This window comes from Trypanosoma cruzi, genomic scaffold (genome assembly GCF_000209065.1).
Source record: "Trypanosoma cruzi strain CL Brener 1047053517045 genomic scaffold, whole genome shotgun sequence".
Classification (NCBI taxonomy): Eukaryota; Euglenozoa; class Kinetoplastea; order Trypanosomatida; family Trypanosomatidae; genus Trypanosoma; species Trypanosoma cruzi.
In genome coordinates, this window is record NW_001849548.1 from 240,517 (window position 1) to 260,633 (window position 20,117).

Consider the following 20,117-nt stretch of genomic DNA (forward strand, 5'->3'; position numbering starts at 1 on the left):
CCGCAGCCATGAAAACTACAACGGCGACGACAGGCGACAGTGACGGCAGCACCGCAATCTCCCACACCACCTCCCCTCTTTTGCTTCTTCTTGTTGTTGTTGCGTGTGCGGCTGCTGCGGTGGTGGCCGCGTGAGAGTGAGGGAGAGAGAGCCGTGCACCGCCCGCACACACACTCTTCCTTCTCTCTCTGTGTGTGTGTCCCCTTGCATGGACTCTCGCCCTCACCTCACCCCACGAAGCACACACATAATGTGCCCATTGTATATATGCATGCACACCCATGCAGGCCCGCTGGTGCTCTCTTTTGCACGACACGCACCGCTGCCGTCCTGCCTGGCTGCATGGGCGGAGCACCGTAACCGTTTCTGTTTTTTGTCCTCGTATGATTGTTTTAAGTGTTTTTAATTTTTCTTTGCTGTTTGCTTTAAAATATTTTAAATGTTTTTTTGTTTTTTCTGGTTGTGTGATTTTTTTCTTTCGTTTTGTGTTTGTTTTTACTTTTTGTTGTTCTTTTCTCTCACTCCCCCATCTCTTTTTTTCTTTTGCTTTTGGGGGGCAATCACTATGGACGTGTTTTCTTTTCTACTCTTCCCTCTTTAATTGTTTGTTGCTGCACTCTTCCTGCGAGGGGTGCCGTGTGTTTCCGCCCAACTGCTCCACTCGCACACCCACCGACACGCTCATGACGACGGCCCTGTGCGCCTCGCCTGCTGCACGCATGAGGAGGGGCCTCGACGAACGGCGCGCTGAGGGAGCCGTGACGTGTGGGCGTGCGACGAGGGCCTGTGGGGCGGAGCACACATTTCTTCCCTCTTGTTTTGTTTTCTTTGCGGCCAGGGCTGGCAGACACCCGCAGCGCCACACACACAGCCACACCCTGCCGCCGTGTTTTCTTTCGTTTTGTTTTGTTTTGTTTTTTTGCTCTTGTGTTTGCTGCCACTGTGCGTGGTTGTTGAGGTTGTGTCCGTACCGCATGAAACGCCGCTCTCCAGCTGTGCCTCTTGCCGTGCTGATGTGCCTCCCTGTGCTCCTCTTTTCGGCTTCTCCAACAGACACCCACACGCACATGTATTTGCACAGTGTTCTGCAAGAATGTTTTTGCTCTGCCGGATGCGTGCGTTGCTTGCTGTGTGCTGACGCGTGACGGACGGTCCCACGATGGCCTTCTCCGGCGATGACAGTCGCTGTGCTCTCGACACATCCACATACTCCTCCCTCTTTTTGAGAGTGATTGCGGCAGGAGCGTGGTCCACGGCAGCGGCAGCTGGTGTCTTGGAGAGGGACGAGGCGCCGAAGGAAGGAGGAATAAAAGGGCGAACCTGCTGGACGAGATTACGATGGCGGATGAAAGCTGTTTCGTTGCCTTTGCTTCGTACATTGCTAAGAAGTGCGGCGTGTCGCTGCCTGACTGGATGCCTGCACTCGGCCCACTTCGAGGCATTGTTTTGTTTCATTCAGTGTGATGTCACAATCATCATGGCAGCACCTTCCCTCACCGGCTCTGAGTGTGGCAATACGAATGACGGCAAAGAGAGCGATGAGGATTATGGTGACGGTTTGCACCGAGGGGCGGATTATTTGCGTGTCTTTGTACACTAATCCCGGGAGGGTTTGAACGCCGTCCCCACAATTCCCGGCCTTGCGGAACCGTTGGCCTTCGCGCCGTCACCCGCCGTAATTAATGCCCCATGCGTTGAGGCTGATCCATTTGCCGTGGAGTTCACGCAACAGCTCTCGAATGGCTGTGCTGCTGATCCCGCGTTGGCCCTTTCGCATGTATCTCAGCGTTGCCTGGCGTGTGATTTGTTGTGCGTTGTCCAGGCCGCCGCCTCGAGTTTTCTTTTGCTGCCCAATAAGAAACACTTTGCGTTGCGGTGGGTATTTATTTGCGTGGCCATCGATGCACGTGACGATGCTCAACGGGTGCGTCTTTTGCTTGGCTGGCACGAGGGAGACTTCGGGGTGTGCCGACAGCACCGCGAAGGTCTTAGTCGACGGATCGAGGCGAAAATAAGGGGGTCTGTCCGCTGCATCTCTCAAGGGTGGCTGCGTGGCACTCCGGACGCACAGAGTGAATGGATGGATGCCGCGCAGCTGGGGAGACCAGTTGTCTTCTCCGCCCTCCGTTGCCAGGGGAATTGAGAATCCACAGCGCCACTGCCAGCTGCATTTTACTGCTGGGGATCGACTGTTCTGAAGTTGCCCGTCTAGTGTGAATCGCAGCGTCAGTGCAGGAAGACACTTTCACGCATTGCGAGTAGTTGCCCCAGCCTCGAGCTCATCAATATTTACAGCAGGGAGCAATGCATCTTGGTGGCCGGTGACGTCCAGACGAGTGTGTTTCACTTCACCCGCCTCGTATTTGTGAGGGACACTGCGCATAGACCCTCCCCAACAGTCCCACCACCTTCACTTTCCCCTGCCGCTCGCTGCCATCTGCTGACGGTACAGTTGTTTGGCTCCGCCAATAATGCACTCGTGAAACGTCCTCTCCGCACGCTGCAGGATTATTGCCGTGGAGGCGTTGATGGCATATGGTGCGGGTGTGGCGTCGACGGAATCATCCACACTTTGTTTTAGAAACATGACTTTGAGTCGTGTCAGTCACGCCGTGTTTCCCTTTTTTCTTGCTGGGCGTCTTGTGGGTGTGTTTGGGCCCTTTAGGAGCCTGCGTAGAGAATGATCGCGGGAGAGCCGGCTGCCTTAATGTATATATATATATACCCTGACAAAACGAATATACACGTCTTTACGACACTTTTCTACCGTATGAGTTTTGGGGAGGCCACGACTTTAGGGAGCCGACAGCGGCCGGATATTTTTTATTTTTATTTTACCGTCTCACCCGCCCCCTTTTGGTTCCACCACGCGGCGGGGTCTTGTGGCTGCAGGGCCCCAAAAGTCTGCCACCTCGTAAGTAATACATAAATATATGTATCCCATCCGAATAGAGTGAGCGGGCCACGATTGTGGCTGACGGATGGTATATAAACATACAGTCACCCGGTGTTAAGCCTTTTAGGGTGTGGTGAATCCACTATTATTCCGTTGATCCCTCACTTATTTCTATCTTGTTTGGTTTCTATTATTGAGAAACTCAGAACTTGGCCAGCGGCTCAGAAGATTATTCTTTATTGCAGCACTTTACCAAAGGGAAGCAGGAACAACACAAACCGAATTATTGGCTGCACCAACACAAGAAACATTCACAGGTGGGAAAAAACATAATTGTGCACCCTGCAGGAATTCCCGACACACGACCCAGGCATGAAGGTTTGCCCTCCGCAAAAACAACATATACGGACATCTGCCAACATTCAAAAAGAAATACGAATAAATGTTTTCCTGCACTCTTCCATTCCTTGCGCTGAATATGAACGAGGGTCAAGGGCAACTGAGTTGCTTTTGTGATGAATATTGGCTGCACTTCCCGTGGGCCAACAATTCACGTGGTGTGCGGGGATTTTCTTTTTTATTGTTACTTTGCCTTTGTGTTGCTGTGTGCGCTGCACCTCTTCTTGTGTGTGTGCGTACCCTCCGTGAGGGGTGCCGGCACGACGGACCGCTCACGCCGTATGTGCATGCGGTGGAGCCTTGTGTGCCGCTCCTGCTTGCTTCTCCCTCCTCCATCTGTGTGTTGGTGTTGCGGCAGGGCTGTGTGTGTGCCTGCTGCCGTGGATTGGAGTGTGTGTCGTGCGTGGTGTGCGGCGTACGGTGCATGCCTGGCTGCTGCCCTCTCCTCATGTGGTGTGCCCTCTGTGTGTGTCTGCCGCACCTCTCGTCTCCCCTGCTGCTCTCCATGTCCCTCACTGTGCAGATCAACTCCACACCACTGAACGACCACACTCACGATGATGACGACGTGCCGTCTGCTGTGCGCCCTGTTGGTGCTTGCCCTGTGCTGCTGCCCGTCCGTGTGCGTGGGAGAGACTGAGACTGAAGCTGAAGCCGCTCCCCTTTCACCGCGCCCTCCACCACAGCCAACAACCCCGACGGCCGGTCAGCCAGAGTTGTCAGGTTTGGGGCCCGTTGCAAATCCGGGAGATGATGGCAGAGAGGGAGGAGGTTTGACCTTTCCAGATCCGAAATCAACTGATGATCCCAATAAGGTAAAAGGAAAAAGTACGGAAGACAAGTCAGGGACAAAAAGTCGCACTGAAACATCCGCGAAACAAAAAAGTAAGGAGTCTGAAACTTCTGCTCAGACAACCACGACGACGACCACAACAAAACCACCAACTACGACGACCACCACAACACAGCCACCAACCACGACGACCACCACTACAACAGAGGCACCCAGTACTACGACTACAGAGGCGCCAACCACGACGACCACCCGCGCACCGTCACGTCTTCGCGAAATGGACGGCAGCCTCAGCAGCTCTGCGTGGGTGTGTGCCCCGCTGGTGCTCGCCGTATCCGCGTTGGCGTACACCGCTGTGGGCTGAAGAGGTGTATGCGGGCTGTGCGTTCCAGCACTCAACCGCGGGGATTTGTGCGTGTGTGTTGTGGTTCACTGTATAAAATAAGAGGAAATAATGATTGTGTTTTGCTTCACTTGCTTCTGCTGCCGTGCTGTGTGCTCCGCGTTGTGCTCCGCATCCGCCACGTTGAACGCAGCCCGGACACACTCATAAGCATGCGCACTGGAGCCCTGGGTTTGTTTTTCTTTTTTAATTATTGTTTTTTAATTATTGTTTTTATTGCTTTTTAAACTTGTGGTTTGCGGGGCGGTGTGCGAGCTCTGCAATCGTACTGATTCCATCTGTCTCGTGGTGTGTGCGCTGCTGCTGGGGTGCTGCCATTTGTTGCTGTGCGGTGGCTGTGCGTAGTGTAGCGGCCGTGTCTCCCTTTGTTTTTCTCGTGCTATCGCAGGTTGGCTCCGCAGCGTTAGGCGACTCCACTGTTCGTGATGATGACTGGCCGTGTGCTCTGCGTCCTGTTGGCTCCTGCAGTGATGTGCAGCTGCTCGTGCGTGTGAGCGAGGGCTGCTGCGACGGGGTGCGTGTGCGGCCGCGGGTGATGGCGCGGTGACTGCTGGGCACGCGCGGGGTGTGATGGCTGCGGAAGGTGGGCCCGTGGCCGGTGGCTCTGGACGAAGGGGAATGTGAACTCTGAAAAAAATAGCAGTCAAGCAGACAAGGAAGACGAGGAGGGTGGAGGAAATACCGCGGGTGAGGACCCCAATCCCACCTCGGGAGGACCACTCACTGCACCGACGAGACAGGACCAATCCAGCAGCGACCCATTGCGGAGTGGCACTTGCATTCCATCCGGCACTGGCAGCGCGTCTGCTGCTCGGATGCGTGCAATTGGACCGGAGTCTTTGGGCGGAGGGCAATCTGCAGGCACAGCATCCCCACGCTCCGACGCATCCGAGCAGGCAGCGGGTGGAGTGCATGCTGGTGGCGGGAGGACCTCCCAGGGCAGTCAGGCTTCGGAACAAACCGTCACGGGACAGTCACAGGTGCCAGGGACGGCGAAGGAAGCACCACAAGGCGATGAAGGAGGAGGACTCGGAGCGCAACACGAGGCCGATCAAACCACAAAAATGACTGTGGTGACCTCTTGCGCAAAGCAGCGGTGGAAGAGGAGAGCCGCCAGCGGGATCGCAAGATGCACCACGTCTCTATAGTGGCGGGAATGCTCATTGTTATTATTTTTCCCTGCTCTTACCGACATGTCTAGCCACACGATGTCATCAGGGTGCCGAGGAGGTGGTCGAGCAGCGACATGAGTTTCCTGCTATGAGGCAGCTGCCATTGAGAGAAGCTTTCGGTGCGAAGGTCCTTCTTAATGCCCAGCCGTTGGCGCACAGCCAGAGCGTCTGGACATTCTAGAAGCAGATGGTGCAGTGTTTTCTGCGGGCTAATTGTTTTGCTTGTGGAAGCTGGCTGATCCTGCGGTAGCAGTGATTGCCTCCTGGCACTGCTGCTGCGGTGCCGAGTAGCGTCTGGGTTGTGTGCGCGGCGATTTCTGTGCGGTGCGGTGCCTTTTTTTGTGTGCGGGGAGGACCGTGTCGCAGCAATCGCGGTGGAGGTCGGGAAGCGGTGGAGGGTGTTCCGGATGAAAGCACCGACAGTGACTGACGAGATTCGAGAATCCCGTCAATGTAGAATCACGGTGCGGACATTTCTCCTTCCGACGGCGTGTGGAGGGCCGTTTCTCCACAGGCGGTGCATCGGCCTCCCTTGCCGTCGGGGGAACAGCTTCCGTCCCGGTGCAGTGGGATCGTCGTTGGAGCGCATGAAAGCAGACTGTTCCGGTGAGATGTTGCGGAAACGGCGTTGGTTCGTGCAATCTCTCACGGCCAAGTATAGGCGACCCCAGAGCTCGGATTCCCCGCACCCTTCCCGTGCAGTGTGTATCTGTTCCTGTCAGTCGAGGGCCTCCTGAGTGATTATGTGCTTGCCGCCTGGATCTGATGGCCTGGCGCCGCCAAGCAGGTAGTGGTGGGTGTCCTGATGCATGGTACTACGCCACTTGTTGGTGAGCTGGGTGTTAATGCATGACAGCAGGTCCGTGTGCCATAAAGGTGCTATTCCATGCTCCGTGTGTTGCCCGATTGCCGTGTTCTGCGTCGCATGCTGATCTGCAGGCTCGTTAACGTGTACTCCACGATGTCCGTAGCAAAACTGCAGCTGCACGGACCAGCCGGCACGCATCAGCGACAAGACACGCTGCCAGATCTGATCCTCCGTCCAGTCTGTCTGACTGCGCGGGCCCTTGGTGACGGCGGCTAGAAGGGAATGGCTGTCTGTAACCACAAGCAGGGTTTTATGTCTGTGCTGGATACGATGGACACTCAGCTTTTCCATGGCCGGGAGCAGTGCACGGGACTCCGTCCTGTAGCTGCATGGGCGTGCGCCGCCGTTGGTACTGATATTCTCTATTATCTCCGAGGAATGCAGGGATGAGAGCAGTATGCCAATACCGGCTGACGTGGGAATGTCAACACCGCTATTCGTTGCGAGTATCCACGGTCCCCAGCGATGACGTTGCACCTTTTCGCGGTGCTGGGCTCTGGTTGCATGTAGGAACTCCGCAGCAGGGCGTTGCTGCGAGCACGACGGAGACCAAGACGACTCCACCCCTCGAGAGGGTTCCAAGCCATGCCCGGTGCGGGGAGGGGAGGCGGTCTGCCCGCAGACTGTTGGTCAGAACTGCACGACCGTTTCGCAGCGGCCACTCCGTTGATGTCACCCGTGGCGGTGACGTCCACACGAACCCTGGCACCGAGGAGGATGGCTTCATCACTGTTTGGCAGCTCAACATTGCAGGCCTCTCGTCCGTGAAAAATATTGCATTTGCGGCGCGATTGGAGCAGCGTCCACCTGACATCGTTCTTCTGCAGGAAATAAATAACCGTGGTGGCGTGGCGACGAGATTATGTGGCCATAATGACTACCTTCGGGCCTCACTGGGCGCGGTGGTGGTGTTGCCGTTCTGGTGCGCCACTCTCTACCGTGCGAGCGCCTGTCGCTCCCTGGCACTGACCTCCTGGAGACCATTGCTGTCCGTGTATTTCCGCCGGGCTGTTCCAGCATTTGCGTGCCGAATCTCTACAACCCTCCCACAGCAATTGGTCAATAATCCGCATTTATTAATATCGTTTGCCGCTTGGGCTCGAAGAGATTATCGCGGGTGACCCGAATTTGCATCGTGAACTCTGGGACAGTCATATATACCATCAAGGACTGGAGGAGAGAACTTCGTTGCTATTTTAATTGATTTGAACTTTGGACTGGCAAATGACCCGACACAGGCAACACGGATCACACATCGTAATGCCTCGTCCCCTGACGTGGCTGCGTATTGCGCCCTACGCATCTCCCACTGGACATTCGCCCCTTACATGGACTCGGACCACTGCTGAATATCTTACTTGGTCGAGATGGACGATGGCACTCCAGGACTAGCAAACACGCTGCCTCGGCGGAAGAAAGCCACCCTTGCCCTGCGTAAAGCGGGTTGGCCTGCTTCCACCTCGTTGTGTGAAACCCTCCTTGCCACCGCGTCCACATGGTTGGATCCTCGCAGAGGTATCGTGCGAGCAGCTGAGTGCCACATCCCGCGCGGCAGCCGTGACAGCTCCAAAAAGATATGGACACACGAAATGGAACAAGCCGAGTCCGCCGCAGAAGCAGCACACGAAGCACACACATTGCCTCACCCAGAGACAGCCTACTTTGAGCCTAATGTACCCGAAAAAAGGGAGGAACGAAATCAAGCCTTACGCCGTTGCTCCGCTGTGCTTCTGGAGGCCCGCGCGAAAAGACTTGGAGCCTCACCCAGCCCGAGGTGGCGATATCTTCACGGCATGGCGGCGCCGCACCCTCATCCTCTGGAATCGGTTGTGCTCCGCACTGAACTTGGCCGCGTATGCGCCCTGCCTCGGAAACAGGCAAATCTGCTTGTCCGTCATTTTGTGCGAGTTTCACGTGCCACGTTACCTTATACTGCTGCTGCTGCTCGCTGCACTCCTTTGTTTCCTGGTGGCTGGGAAATGGATCGGCCTTTCCCGCCGTATGTACTTGACGTGACCATCCGTGACTCTTTGCTTGGCTCAGCCCCTGGCCCCGACGACATGTTGAATGAATTCCTGCACCGTCTCGGGCCCGTCGCGCGTGGCAAACTTAGAACGATGATCCACAACTCCTTCGCAAATGGCAGCCTGCCTGGCTCCTGGAATACGGTGGACACCATTCCTATCCCAAACCTGAGAAGGATCCATGCCGCCCAGAGAGTTACAGACCCATCACGCTGCTCTCTGTTTTACCAAAGTTAACCGAAGGAATGGTTCACCGCCGTCTGTCAGCGTTATTGCCGCACCACCCACGTCAATTTCGGATTTGCACCTCCGCGTTCTACGTCGGACGTGGTGGCACTTGTTATCGACAAATTACCCGTGGACTGAATGAGTTTGGCATTGTGGAGCATGAGCGCCCTGGAGACGACGCCCCCACACGACGCCCTCGTCGCCATCGCTCGTAGTTTTGATTGATTTTCCGACTGCGTTCGACAACTCTGACCATGGGAAATTATTCGGCATGCTTGACAGACTTCCGCGCCTTGGCCTCGAACCAAACGCTGGCTGCACAACTACCTGCGGGGCCGCTATGTTGGGGTATGCACTCGCGAACAGCACTCCCGGAAACAACTCGCCTCAGCTGGAGCACCGCAAGGCGGCGTCCCGGGACCCCAACTCTTCCTTTACTGTGTGGATGACCTGCTGCGCCGCATGGACAGCATCTATTCTGCCTCCGCATTCATTTACGCTGACGAACACACACTTGTTGCCTCAGGTGCGGACATCCATGCCTGTGCTGCGGCAATGCGACCGCTCTTGTCTCTTGTGGCCACATGGGCTGCCGAGCACAGCCTAAAAATCAACGTCGCTAAGAGCGAAGCTGCTCTATTCTACATCTCTTCACACACACACTGTCTGACGAGGACATGGTCGATCTCCATCTTGTTAGCGGGAACCTACGCATTCAGTCACGCCCAGTGCGCTTGCTGGGCACAACCATTAATCGTCTTCTTAATTTTGGCACGCATGCTTCCACCGCTGCAAAGAGGACCATGCCACGCCGCAATCAGCTGCGGCTGGGTGCGGAGGCTGGTGCGTCCCATCACACCATGCGATCCTTTTTGATTGGATGCGTTCATAGTGTGCTATTTCATAATGGCGAGGCAATTGTCCCGTGACTCGCCCCCACTCACCTCCATAATATGGAGGTACGGTACCGCGACGGTAGCAAAACATTCTTGGCCTGAGCGCATCTACGGAAGACACATCCGTCTATTTGGAGGCCAATATTCTTCCGCTCCGGAAGGTACTCTGGCGTCGTGCACTCACACAATACGAACGCTATATACGCCTCCATGATCACGAGGATTTGCGTTCCCTTATCTACTCGCAACCTATGCCGCCGTCCATGCATGGGAAAGCGGCGACATCGATCCGCTTCCGAGAGATGCTGCTATTAATGGATTGCTACGCGTCTGTGACATTATTGGGACACCCCACAACCACATTCGTGCTCCTCTTGCCCAACATCGAATTTTTCCTTGGGACACTGTGATCTGTAACGACGTGAGATTTTATCAGCCACTGTTTGCCGAAGACGCCTCTGACGATGTCGGGCGCACGGCTTTTTATTCTACTCACTCCTCTTTGGGGGATTGTGACTTTGAATTATGGACAGACGTTTCTTCATCTCTCGCTGAGTTTGCATCTGGATCCGCTGCACTATTGTATGGCTCCACCACGACAAATGATCTCCCTGTGGAGGTCCATCGTGCAGCAGCTGGCAGCCTCGCATGCTCATATAGGGCAGGCTGCCTTGCGATCGAAAATGTTTTTAGACATCTCATACCTCCTTGTCTGGGAACATCCCAATCGCCCACACGAATGCTGGAGGAAACGGAATCCCTCTCGGCAATTGAGGCACCCCGCGTTGCCCACCGACCGTGCGAGACCGCGTTACTGAGTAAATTTGGATTATGCTGCTTTCCTTGGTGAAGCGAGGTCACCCTGTGGATTTTATATTTTCCCCTCACACTGCGGTATTCCACGCAGTGAGGCCGCTGACAAACAAGCCATGATTGCACGATCCCTCCCGCAGGAGGGCGGCCCAATCTGGCACGTGGACCTCCTCACCGCCGTCAAGAGGTTATAATGGAAGGATGCCCAGGAGGAAAGGAGGGCGCGCACACCGCATGACAGGCGCCTGTCGGTGTGGCGAGGACTCTATTCCTGGCACGACCCGGACATCGTGCCCCGAGTGGCGGCACTGCGCACAGGCGCGATGCGACACCTGCCCACTCTTCGACATGCCTGCGCGTGCCCTTCGTATCACAAGTAACCCTCTGTGTCGGTGGTGCCGTCCCTCCCTCACTGAGTGACCGGCCCGCCGCTGCCTCCGCCAGAACCTCTTCCCGACGTGAGCACCGCCACTCCTTGCCGACCAGCGAGCGGCGGATTGACGTCCTCCTGCCCAACCTGCAGCAGAGTGCGCTTGTCCGTCCACAATATGAGGGCACATGCCGGACGTGCTCAGCCTGGCGTTACAATAGTTTGCGAAGGCCTCCCATGTGGATGCCACAATGGCGCCGCCGTCTTCTTAACAGGTGCCTCGCGCGCAGGTCGCCACCGAAATTGCCAAGCATGCCAGCAGGCAAGACACGCAGGAAGCACAACCGCGGGCACTCGAGATGGACCAGGCTCTTCCGCCACCGCCTCATCCACTGCGGGAATGCCCTCGTCGTTGGGAACTGGACTGCGACTGTGTGGGACTGCCCCAGCCCGCACGACGGAATACTTGCCACTTTTGTACGGACGGCCCTTGCGCTACCCACTCGTTATTGTAGCAGCATACAACCAAAACAAGATAACAAGCCGCTTTGCGATGAATATTGGCCCCTGGCTCAGCCGGCCACCTCAACGTGGTGCCAGGGTGGAGCACTCTTTGCTAGGGATGAAGCTAAGCGCCTGCTGCCCATCCGCTGCACGCGGAGAGGTGAAAGGCGCCGCACAAACGGGTCGGAAGGGCACCAGATGGAGCCATTTACATGGCTGCCCGCGGAGCTGTATTTCCATCCGCTGCTGAATTCCATCGGCGCTTATCAGCGCTATAAATACCGTTTGCGTGCCGTATGTGACGCGCAACGACAAAAGCTACCGCTAAGCGGAGACATTGAGCAGCACCCAGGCCCCATAGCAGTAATTCAGATGAACGTTTCTTGCCTCACGCCGTCAAAAATCGCAACATTAATGGCGCAAGGAGCAGACATAATAGCCATTCAGGAGACTTGGAAGTCGTCAGAGCAGATCGCCAGCATGCACACTTGAGATTATGTGCTCTATGCACAGTCGCGCATCGGCAAGGGAGGCGGTGTGGCGGTGCTGGTGCGTACAACTCTCCGTTCCAAGCGTATACCCCTCACCATCCCCCAGCATGACACCAGCCTTGAAGTGGTGGTGGTCCAGGTTGCTCTGGACCAGAACCGTGATCTTATTGTAGCGAGTGCCTATATGAGACCACCACCGCAAGTAACGCAATCCTTCAGGCGGTTAGTAAACTGCCTTCCAGCCTCGTCGCCGCTCCTGCTGTGCGGGGATTTCAACATGCATCACCCACAGTGGGAGCCATTCTTGGAGACTTCTCCAAGCGAGGTTGCCGCAGAATTTTTAGAACTGTGCACGGATGCGGGACTCACCTTGGTTAACACCCCTGGTGAGATCACGTATGCCCGTGGCACAAGAGAACGATCCTGTATCGATCTGACATGGTCAAAGCATTTGACTGTGTCGGATTGGTCAGCTTCCGTGTCGCCGCTTAGTGATCATTATATGCTGACATTTACGCTGCATCAGGCATTTAAGGATACCATACCTTCGGCACCTAAGTTTTTCTACAGTTGGGGGAAGTGCAAGTGGGATTTATTCATCAAGGACTTCGACGCACAACTTCCGGCATACGACTATAAAAAGCAGTCCACCGGCATTAAGGCTTTCACGAGAGCGCTTATAACTTCGTATCGACGGCATTGCCCCCGCGGCATGCACAAGGACGGTCCCAGGCTTTGGGACGACACTCTCATGGAGGCAGAGCGGATTGCTACGGACAGCAAGGCCCGCTATCTACAGTCACCGACGCCCGACCGTGAGGCAGAAATGCAACGGACAAGGAGTCAATTCTTCCTCCTACTCCGAGAGCGCTTGCGCAACACGTATCCACGTCGCATTAGCAAGTTAAATCCAGGCGAGCCACTCGCATGGAAATACATTTCCGGACGAAAAAAGGCATCACTTCCATCTCCCACATCAATGTTATTAGGAGATGGTCAACACACTTACAAAACAGCAAGGAGAGCAGCGAATGCTCTCAATCGCATCTTTCTTCCATTTCACCTCTCTCACAAGGGAGTTAGGTTTTCCAAAGGCATCAAAAGACAGAGTGCATCCTTGAACATTAATGCTTCTTCTCTTTTTGGGCAGCAGAACAACAGCGAGTCTGCTGCCTCATTTACTTCAAGTTCTTCACTATCTAGTTCTGAGCCACAGGATAAAAACGAAGCTGCCACCACATCTGGTTTAGTTGCTCATCTTCACTCCCCTATTGATGCACCTTTTAATTCTACGGAACTGCTTGCTGCGCTACGTAATACGCCGTATGGCAAGGCCCCCGGACCGGATGAAGTCTACAGTGAGGCACTGCGACATATTTCGTCAAAGGGCCTCCGATTCCTTCTTCGTTGCATTAACCACAGCTGGATGACCGGTACGATCCCGGCTGAGTGGAGACGCGCTACCATCGTCCCACTCTTAAAACCCGGCAAGTTGCCGGAACTGCTTGAGTCGTATCGACCCATCAGCCTTACTTCCATTGTGAGTAAGGTTGCTGAGAAAATGGTACTGAAGAGATTGCTTTGGGTGTGGACGCACACCCCCACCAGTATGCATATCGTAGTATGCGTACTACGACGATGCAGCTGGCACACCTGACACACGAAGTGGAGCATAATAGAAATCACTATTTCCAAGTGAGCCTTCCCAAGAAGAGCGGTATTGGCAATCAACTCCACTACAGACCCCATCGGACCCTGCTGGTGCTGGTTGATTTCAGCAAGGCTTTTGACTCCATAGATCATCGAGTCCTCAGTCGCTTGCTGGCTAATATTCCGGGGGTGGATTGTAGAAGGTGGCTTAGAAACTTTCTATGTGGTCGCTACGCGAAGACACGAGTTGGCCACAGACACAGCGATCGGCGTCCCATGCTGCGAAGAGTTCCTCAGGGGTCCGTGCTGGGACCGTATTTGTTCTCCCTTTACGCACACCCACTTCTCAGTCTGCTGAACAGCTTTGCGGGTGCCACAGCGGACATGTACGCGGACGACCTCTCTATTATCGTTAGGGGGCAGTCCCGGGAAGACGCCATTCCCACTGCCAACATGGTTCTTAAAAGACTGCATGCATGGAGTCAGGAAAATGGCCTGGCCATTAACCCGTCAAAGCGTGAAGCCGCTTGGTTCACACTCTCCATGCACACGGAGTCAGATTATGATCGTGAAGGAAGGTGGCCCCTGGTAGTGGCTGGATGTCAAATCCCAGTCATGACCATGGGGGCATCGCGAACTACGAAGCTTCTCGGCATCGATATCGATCCACGACTGACGCTAAATGTGGCGGCCACCAAGCAATGCGCTGCCACTTCGCAACGGATATCGCAGCTACGCTGCATAGCGCACAAAGAGGCGGGACCATCTCCACATGACCTACGCACGTTCGTCATTGGACACGGTGCTCCAAATTACGCTATGGCAGCGAGCTCATATGGGCAGTGGCGACGGATTCAGCGAAGAATGAGATGCAGAAGACGTACGCAACTCTGGCACGCATTGTCAGCGGGGTTCCGAGCACTGTCGACCCGGAATCCGCACTGCTGGAGGCTAATATGCCGCCGCTCCACGTCCTTTGCCTGCGCGCGCGGCTCTCAATATTTGAGAACACACGCGCATGTCAGATGGACTGGATGCGGAGACCCCCGCCTGAGCCACCGCCTCGCGCTGGTTTCCGCATCTCGCCATTATCTCGGGACGAGCTATATGCCTTTGTAGACGCATACACAAAGGACTATGGCATCACCGAGAGCTCACCACGCGAGGAGCGGTTCTTTCGCAGCTCCATTCCTCCCTGGTTTGCGCCTCCGCTCACCGGGCCACCATCGCCGTGGAACTTCCGATAGACCACTCAATAACTGACGAAGAAGAGCTGATACGGGAAAAGCGCAGGGTCAGCGAAGAGGCTCTGGCGCTGCACAGCCATCGTTTATGGATACTCGCGACGGATGGCGGTGTCGACGTCCCCAAGTCAGCAGGGGTTGGCATACTCCTTTAATCCCTCAACTCATCGGAGATAATAGAAAAGGACAGTATACACTGCGGTGCACGCCCATGCAGCTACAGGACGGAATCCCGTGCGCTGCTTCTAGCCCTAGAGAAGCTGATGATCCCTCGTATCCAACACAGGCGTAAAACCCTGCTTGTGGTTACGGACAGTCAGTCTCTTCTAGCGGCTCTAAACAAGGGCCCGCTTAGTCAGACAGACTGGACGGAGGATCAGATCTGGCAGCGTCTCCTGACACTGACGTGTGCTGGCTGGTCCGTGCACCTGCAGTTTTGTTACGGACATTGTGGAGTACATGCCAACGAGCTTGCAGATCAGTATGCGACGCAGACTATGGCAACCGGAAAATACACGGAGCAAGGAATCGCACCTTTATGGCATACGGATCTGCTGACATGTTTGACTACCCAGCTCACCAACAAGTGGCGTAGTACCATTCGTCAAGACACTTATCGCTACTTGCTTTGCGGCACAAGGCCATCCGATCTCAGCGGTAAGGACCTGATCACTCAGGAAGTTCTCCACCGTCAGGAACTGGTTCACCTCGCAAGGGCAAGGTGCGGGGAATCTGAGCTCTGGGGCCGACTATGCTGGGCCGTGAGAGATTGCATGAACCAATGCCGTTTCTGCAACATCTAACCGGAACAGTCTGCATATATGCGCTCTAACAACGATCCGACCGCACCGGGGACGGACACTGTTCCCCCGTCGGCGAGGGGCGAAGACGTCTCTCCAGTAAGAAGACGGAACCTCACACACCGTCGGAAGGAGAAATGTCCGCACTGTGATTCCACATTGACGGGATTCTCGGGTCTCGTCAGTCACTGTCGGTCATTTCATCCGGAACATCCCCCACCGCTTCCCGAGCTCAAATGCGATTTCTGTGACATGGTTTTCCCCACACGGAGAAGCACCGCACCGCACAGAAGTCGCTGCGCACACAACCCAGACGCCACTCGACATCGAAACAGCAGTGCCAGGAGTCGATCTCTGCTGCCGCAGGATCAGCCAGCTTCCACAAGCACGCCAATCGGCCCGCAGGAAACCTTGCACCATCTGCTTCTAGAATGTCCAGGCACCTTGGCTGTGCGTCAACGGCTGGGCATTGAACAGGACCTCCGTCACGGAAAGTTCTCTCAATGGCAGCTGCCTCATAGCAGGAAACTCATTTTGCTGCCCGACCACCTCTTCGGCACTCAGATGGCATTGTATAGCTAGACATGCCGGTAAGAGTAGAAAAAAAAATATAATGACATCATTACGTCCAATACCACCGATGTGTACGGGCGATGGGACTGTATCCATGGTCCTCGAGCACACGCCCCGCCACTAAGGAGCCCACAAACAGCGGTGCGTGCAGCAGCGCCACACAGACCACATCTTCTTTAAACAAAAAAATAAAAGAGAGTGGAGACGTCTAGTTCGAAGGTGACTTGTCCTTGCCGACGGTGAGCAGTGGCGAACGTATCACCTCGTGTGTGGAAACACCACTGCTGCTTCTGCTTTTGGGACTGTGTGGTTGTGGCAGTGTTCTGAGCCACGGAGTGTGGATTTGCGACTTCTCACGGAGAATATGTGCCGCGTTCCCTGCTGGCTTTCTTTTTTGATGTTTTTTTTAAATGTTGTTTACATGGAACAATGGGAGTACCTTTTTCTTTTGTTTTACTTAATGGTCAGTTGCTGCGCACCGTCATGAGCGAATTGTTTTCCCTCTTGATTGCTTCTGTTGCCTACACGCGGTACAGGCCCCACGGCTGTGCGCTCCACGGACGACACAAAAGGAGGAGTGGAGGAGCAGGCCGGATGCCGCATGAAATGTGTGGGATGTTGTGTGGGCTTGTGGAACAGTAATATTTTTTTCCTTGTGCAGGTACTGTACGCATGTACATATAAACACAGTCCTGCTTTGCTGCATGGCGTATGAAATGATGATTCTGCTGAAGTGTATTTTCTTTTGAGGAGGAGGAGACTCCCGTTGGGCACTCAACTACTTTTTTTGTTTTGATATCGCTTTTTTACTTCTGGTGTGCGGGTCGGTGTGCGTTCCTCTGCAGGGCTGCTGCCGTTTTTTACTGTGCGTATTACTGTGTGACTTTTCTCTGCCTTTGCTTTGCGTTGACGTGTTGTTAGTTTGTGCTGAAGGCTACACGCAAGTGACAGGAGTGATGGCGATGATGATGACTGGCCGTGTGCTGCTGGTGTGTGCCCTCTGCGTGCTGTGGTGCGGTGCCGGCGGTGGCTACGCGTGGCCGTACAAGGAATGTAAAAGCGACGATAAATCCTGCCTTAATCACGGTCAGCACAAGAGTGTATATAACAGTTCAATTCGATCTTGGTTTTTGGGTGAGACGGATTCGACATCTACGGGATTGCTTGGTTCTTCCACTGGTTCGACTGGAAGTGGCGGTGAAGTCTCACGAAATGGTGCAGGCGGAACTACGAACTCCGCAACAGATCCACAGAAGGGAGGTGCTCAGTCCTCTTTGACTCCATCCCAACATGCGTCAGCCTCTTCTGGCGACTCTTCTCGATCCAAAGAATCCTCTGAGAAAACTGAAGAGACTCCTGGTCCTGTCTCAACCTCCGACAATGATGGCGATGGAGGCCCGAACACAGCCAATCAAGCCCATTTGACTGGTAGTGAGAAACGTGACAGCGGCCATCAAACAGAATACGGAGACACGGACCCCAATTTGCCCCTTGAAGATTCGAAGGACGGTGAAGGCACCCACAGCTCTCCCACGCCACCTCCAGCCAATAAAGCAAATGTACCCCAAGTAACAGCAGAAGGAGAAAAGGCACCGGCGGTGTTGACGAGACAAGAAGAATCGGAAGGAAATCCAGAAGCAGAACCAGAGAATGAACAGCACAGCTCTGCGAGTGGCGTGTCAGTGCCGCAACCAGAAGCAGCACAACAAAGCGAAACTGAGGATGATAATACGACGGAAAAAACACCAGACGAGGCCGCAGCTCCGAAAAATGGCACAGCGACGACTGGCGACAGTGACGGCAGCACCGCGGTCTCCCACACCACCTCCCATCTTTTGCTTCTTCTTGTTGTTGCGTGTGCGGCTGCGGCTGCGGTGGTGGCCGCGTGAGAGTGAGTGAGAGCCGTGCACCGCCCGCACACACACTCGTCCTTCTCTCTCTGTGTGTGTGTCCCCTTGCATGGACTCTCGCCCTCACCTCACCCCACGAGGCACACACAATAATGTGCCCATTGTATATATGCATGCACACCCATGCAGGCCGTTGTTGCTCTCTTTTGCACGACACGCACCGCTGCCGTCCTGCCTGGCTGCATGGGCGGAGCACCGTAACTGTTTTGTTTTTCTTCTCTTACGATTGTTTTAAGTGTTTTTAATTTTTCTTTTCTGTTTGCTTTAAAATACTTTAAATGTTTTTTCTTGCTTTTTCTGGTTTTGCGAGTGTTTTTGTTTATTATTTTTTTTTTGCTTTTGTTTTTTGTGTGTCTTTTATTCAAAACTCTTTATTGCTTTTCTTTTGCTTTTGGGGGGCAATCACTATGGACGTGTTTTCTTTTCTACTCTTCCCTCTTTTAATTGTTTGTTGCTGCACTCTTCCTGCGAGGGGTGCCGTGTGTTTCCCGCCCAACTGCTCCACTCGCACACCCACCGACACGCTCATGACGACGGCCCTGTGCGCCTCGCCTGCTGCACGCATGAGGAGGGGCCGCGACGAACGGCGCGCTGAGGGAGCCGTGACGTGTGGGCGTGCGACGAGGGCCTGTGGGGCGGAGCACACATTTCTTCCCTCCTGTTTTGTTTTCTTTGCGGCCAGGGCTGGCAGACACCCGCAGCGCCACACACACAGCCACACCCTGCCGCCGTGTTTTTCTTTAAGGATTTTTTTTGCTTTGCGTGTTTATTTCATGCGGTGGCGCACCCTTCGGTGTCGGCCTCGTGAGCATTTCTCTCCCCTCCGATGATTTCTTTTTCTTTTGCTGCGCTCACTCTCCCGATGGAGTGACGCGACTCCCGTCATGTCTGCGTGCCTCTCTCAGTCCCCACACACGAGTGACTGTGCTCTGCGGGCCGCACTCACGCCGATGAGAGGGCTGAGGGGAGCAGCAACACGCAGATGACCCCATGAAATATAAACGATGTGCGGACACACGGAGGGTCGGACGGTCGAAGCACACGCAGCCATCTTTTTAATTTTCTTTTGTGGGCAAAATACATACAGACAGTTTGGTGTGGCCACATGGCAGCCAGGCGATTTTTTTCTTATTTTAAATTTGTGTGGAGCAGTAATGGACGATTTCTTTTTCATTTATAATTATTTTGTGTGATGGGGTTTACATAAGACGAAGGGGACGTTTTTTTGTTTTCAATAAATATTGTGTGAATGGCCGCTGCTTGGGCTGCAGTGCAGTCATGAGTTTGAGCGGTCTTCTTGTTGTTGTTTCCGTTATGCGTCTCCGCTGTACATTTTTGTGCGTCTCTCCACATACTCTGCTCCCTCTTTTCCACTTCTTTGCTTTGTGTTGCTGCAGGCACAACCAACCACACACACAAGATGCACATTGCAGTGGATTTGGATGCACCTTTTGCAATGCATGCTGGCAGTTGCGTGTGACGCCTGTTGTCTTCTTCCGTGGCCATGAGGAGGGAGGAGAGGGAGCGCACCCCGAGTCTATTTTCCTGCGGGTGTGATGCACCGCGTGTGACTGCGCTGAGTTGGGCTCCGTGTCCCATTGATGGCGGGATGGTAGGAAATTTTGTTGACTGCGGTGGTGACGGTGCGGCGCCGTGCTGGTCCTTGCGCTCTTGTGCTGCTGGGAGTGCTGGAGATGTATCTGGTGATGCGGATGCGGTGGTTGTGCCGGTGGATGTGTCGTGTGCTCCGAGTGACGGCAGCCTGAGCTGTCGCGTGTGTGTGGGCGTGGAAGAAGTGTTCTGCTGCCGATGCTGAGGCTCAGTAGGAGAATTATACTTTCAGTGGCTTTGATGTGCGCATGCATTACAGAGATGGTGAGCTGGGTGCTGTGTGCCATGTGGCCCATGCGGTGCACACATGTAGCAACTGTGCTGCCAGCTGTGAAAGGAAGGAGGAAGGGGCCACCGTTGCCTTCACGATGAATGTGACGACACACAAATACGCCGGCCCTTATGAATTGTGGCGGCGTCATTTTCCCGATGGAACCATCTATCCGCTGCAGGAGCAGCGATGCTGACCGGA

At 54.6% G+C, this 20,117-nt stretch overlaps 3 protein-coding genes and 1 pseudogene across 3 annotated transcripts, besides 11 other annotated features; all 4 read left to right on the forward strand.

Moving 5' to 3' along the window:
• Tc00.1047053503585.115 (mucin-associated surface protein (MASP), putative) lies at nt 1-134 on the forward strand (the record flags this gene model as incomplete). Its single annotated transcript, XM_804812.1, has 1 exon — nt 1-134. A coding segment is annotated over one exon (134 nt), but the record flags the coding sequence as incomplete, so codon positions are not given.
• Nucleotides 1-20,117: a sequence feature (areas not merged during assembly with more than two copies in the genome that could not be assigned to a particular haplotype).
• Nucleotides 363-551: a sequence feature (A-rich).
• Nucleotides 888-918: a microsatellite.
• On the forward strand, nt 1,539-2,519 carry Tc00.1047053503585.80 (annotated as a pseudogene).
• Nucleotides 2,664-3,130: a mobile genetic element.
• Nucleotides 2,817-2,837: a sequence feature (AT_rich).
• Nucleotides 3,853-4,452, forward strand: Tc00.1047053503585.70 (mucin TcMUCII, putative; the record flags this gene model as incomplete). The annotated part of the gene is made up of 1 exon (XM_804811.1): nt 3,853-4,452. One exon carries the CDS (start codon nt 3,853-3,855, stop codon nt 4,450-4,452), a length of 600 nt encoding a protein of 199 aa, XP_809904.1.
• Nucleotides 4,206-4,340: a microsatellite.
• Nucleotides 4,674-4,709: a sequence feature (AT_rich).
• Nucleotides 5,664-6,984: a mobile genetic element.
• Nucleotides 7,427-10,668: a mobile genetic element.
• Nucleotides 11,428-16,160: a mobile genetic element.
• Nucleotides 17,081-18,013, forward strand: Tc00.1047053503585.10 (mucin-associated surface protein (MASP), putative; the record flags this gene model as incomplete). Its single annotated transcript, XM_804810.1, has 1 exon — nt 17,081-18,013. The coding sequence occupies one exon, from the start codon at nt 17,081-17,083 to the stop codon at nt 18,011-18,013; it is 933 nt and encodes a 310-aa protein (XP_809903.1).
• Nucleotides 18,345-18,381: a microsatellite.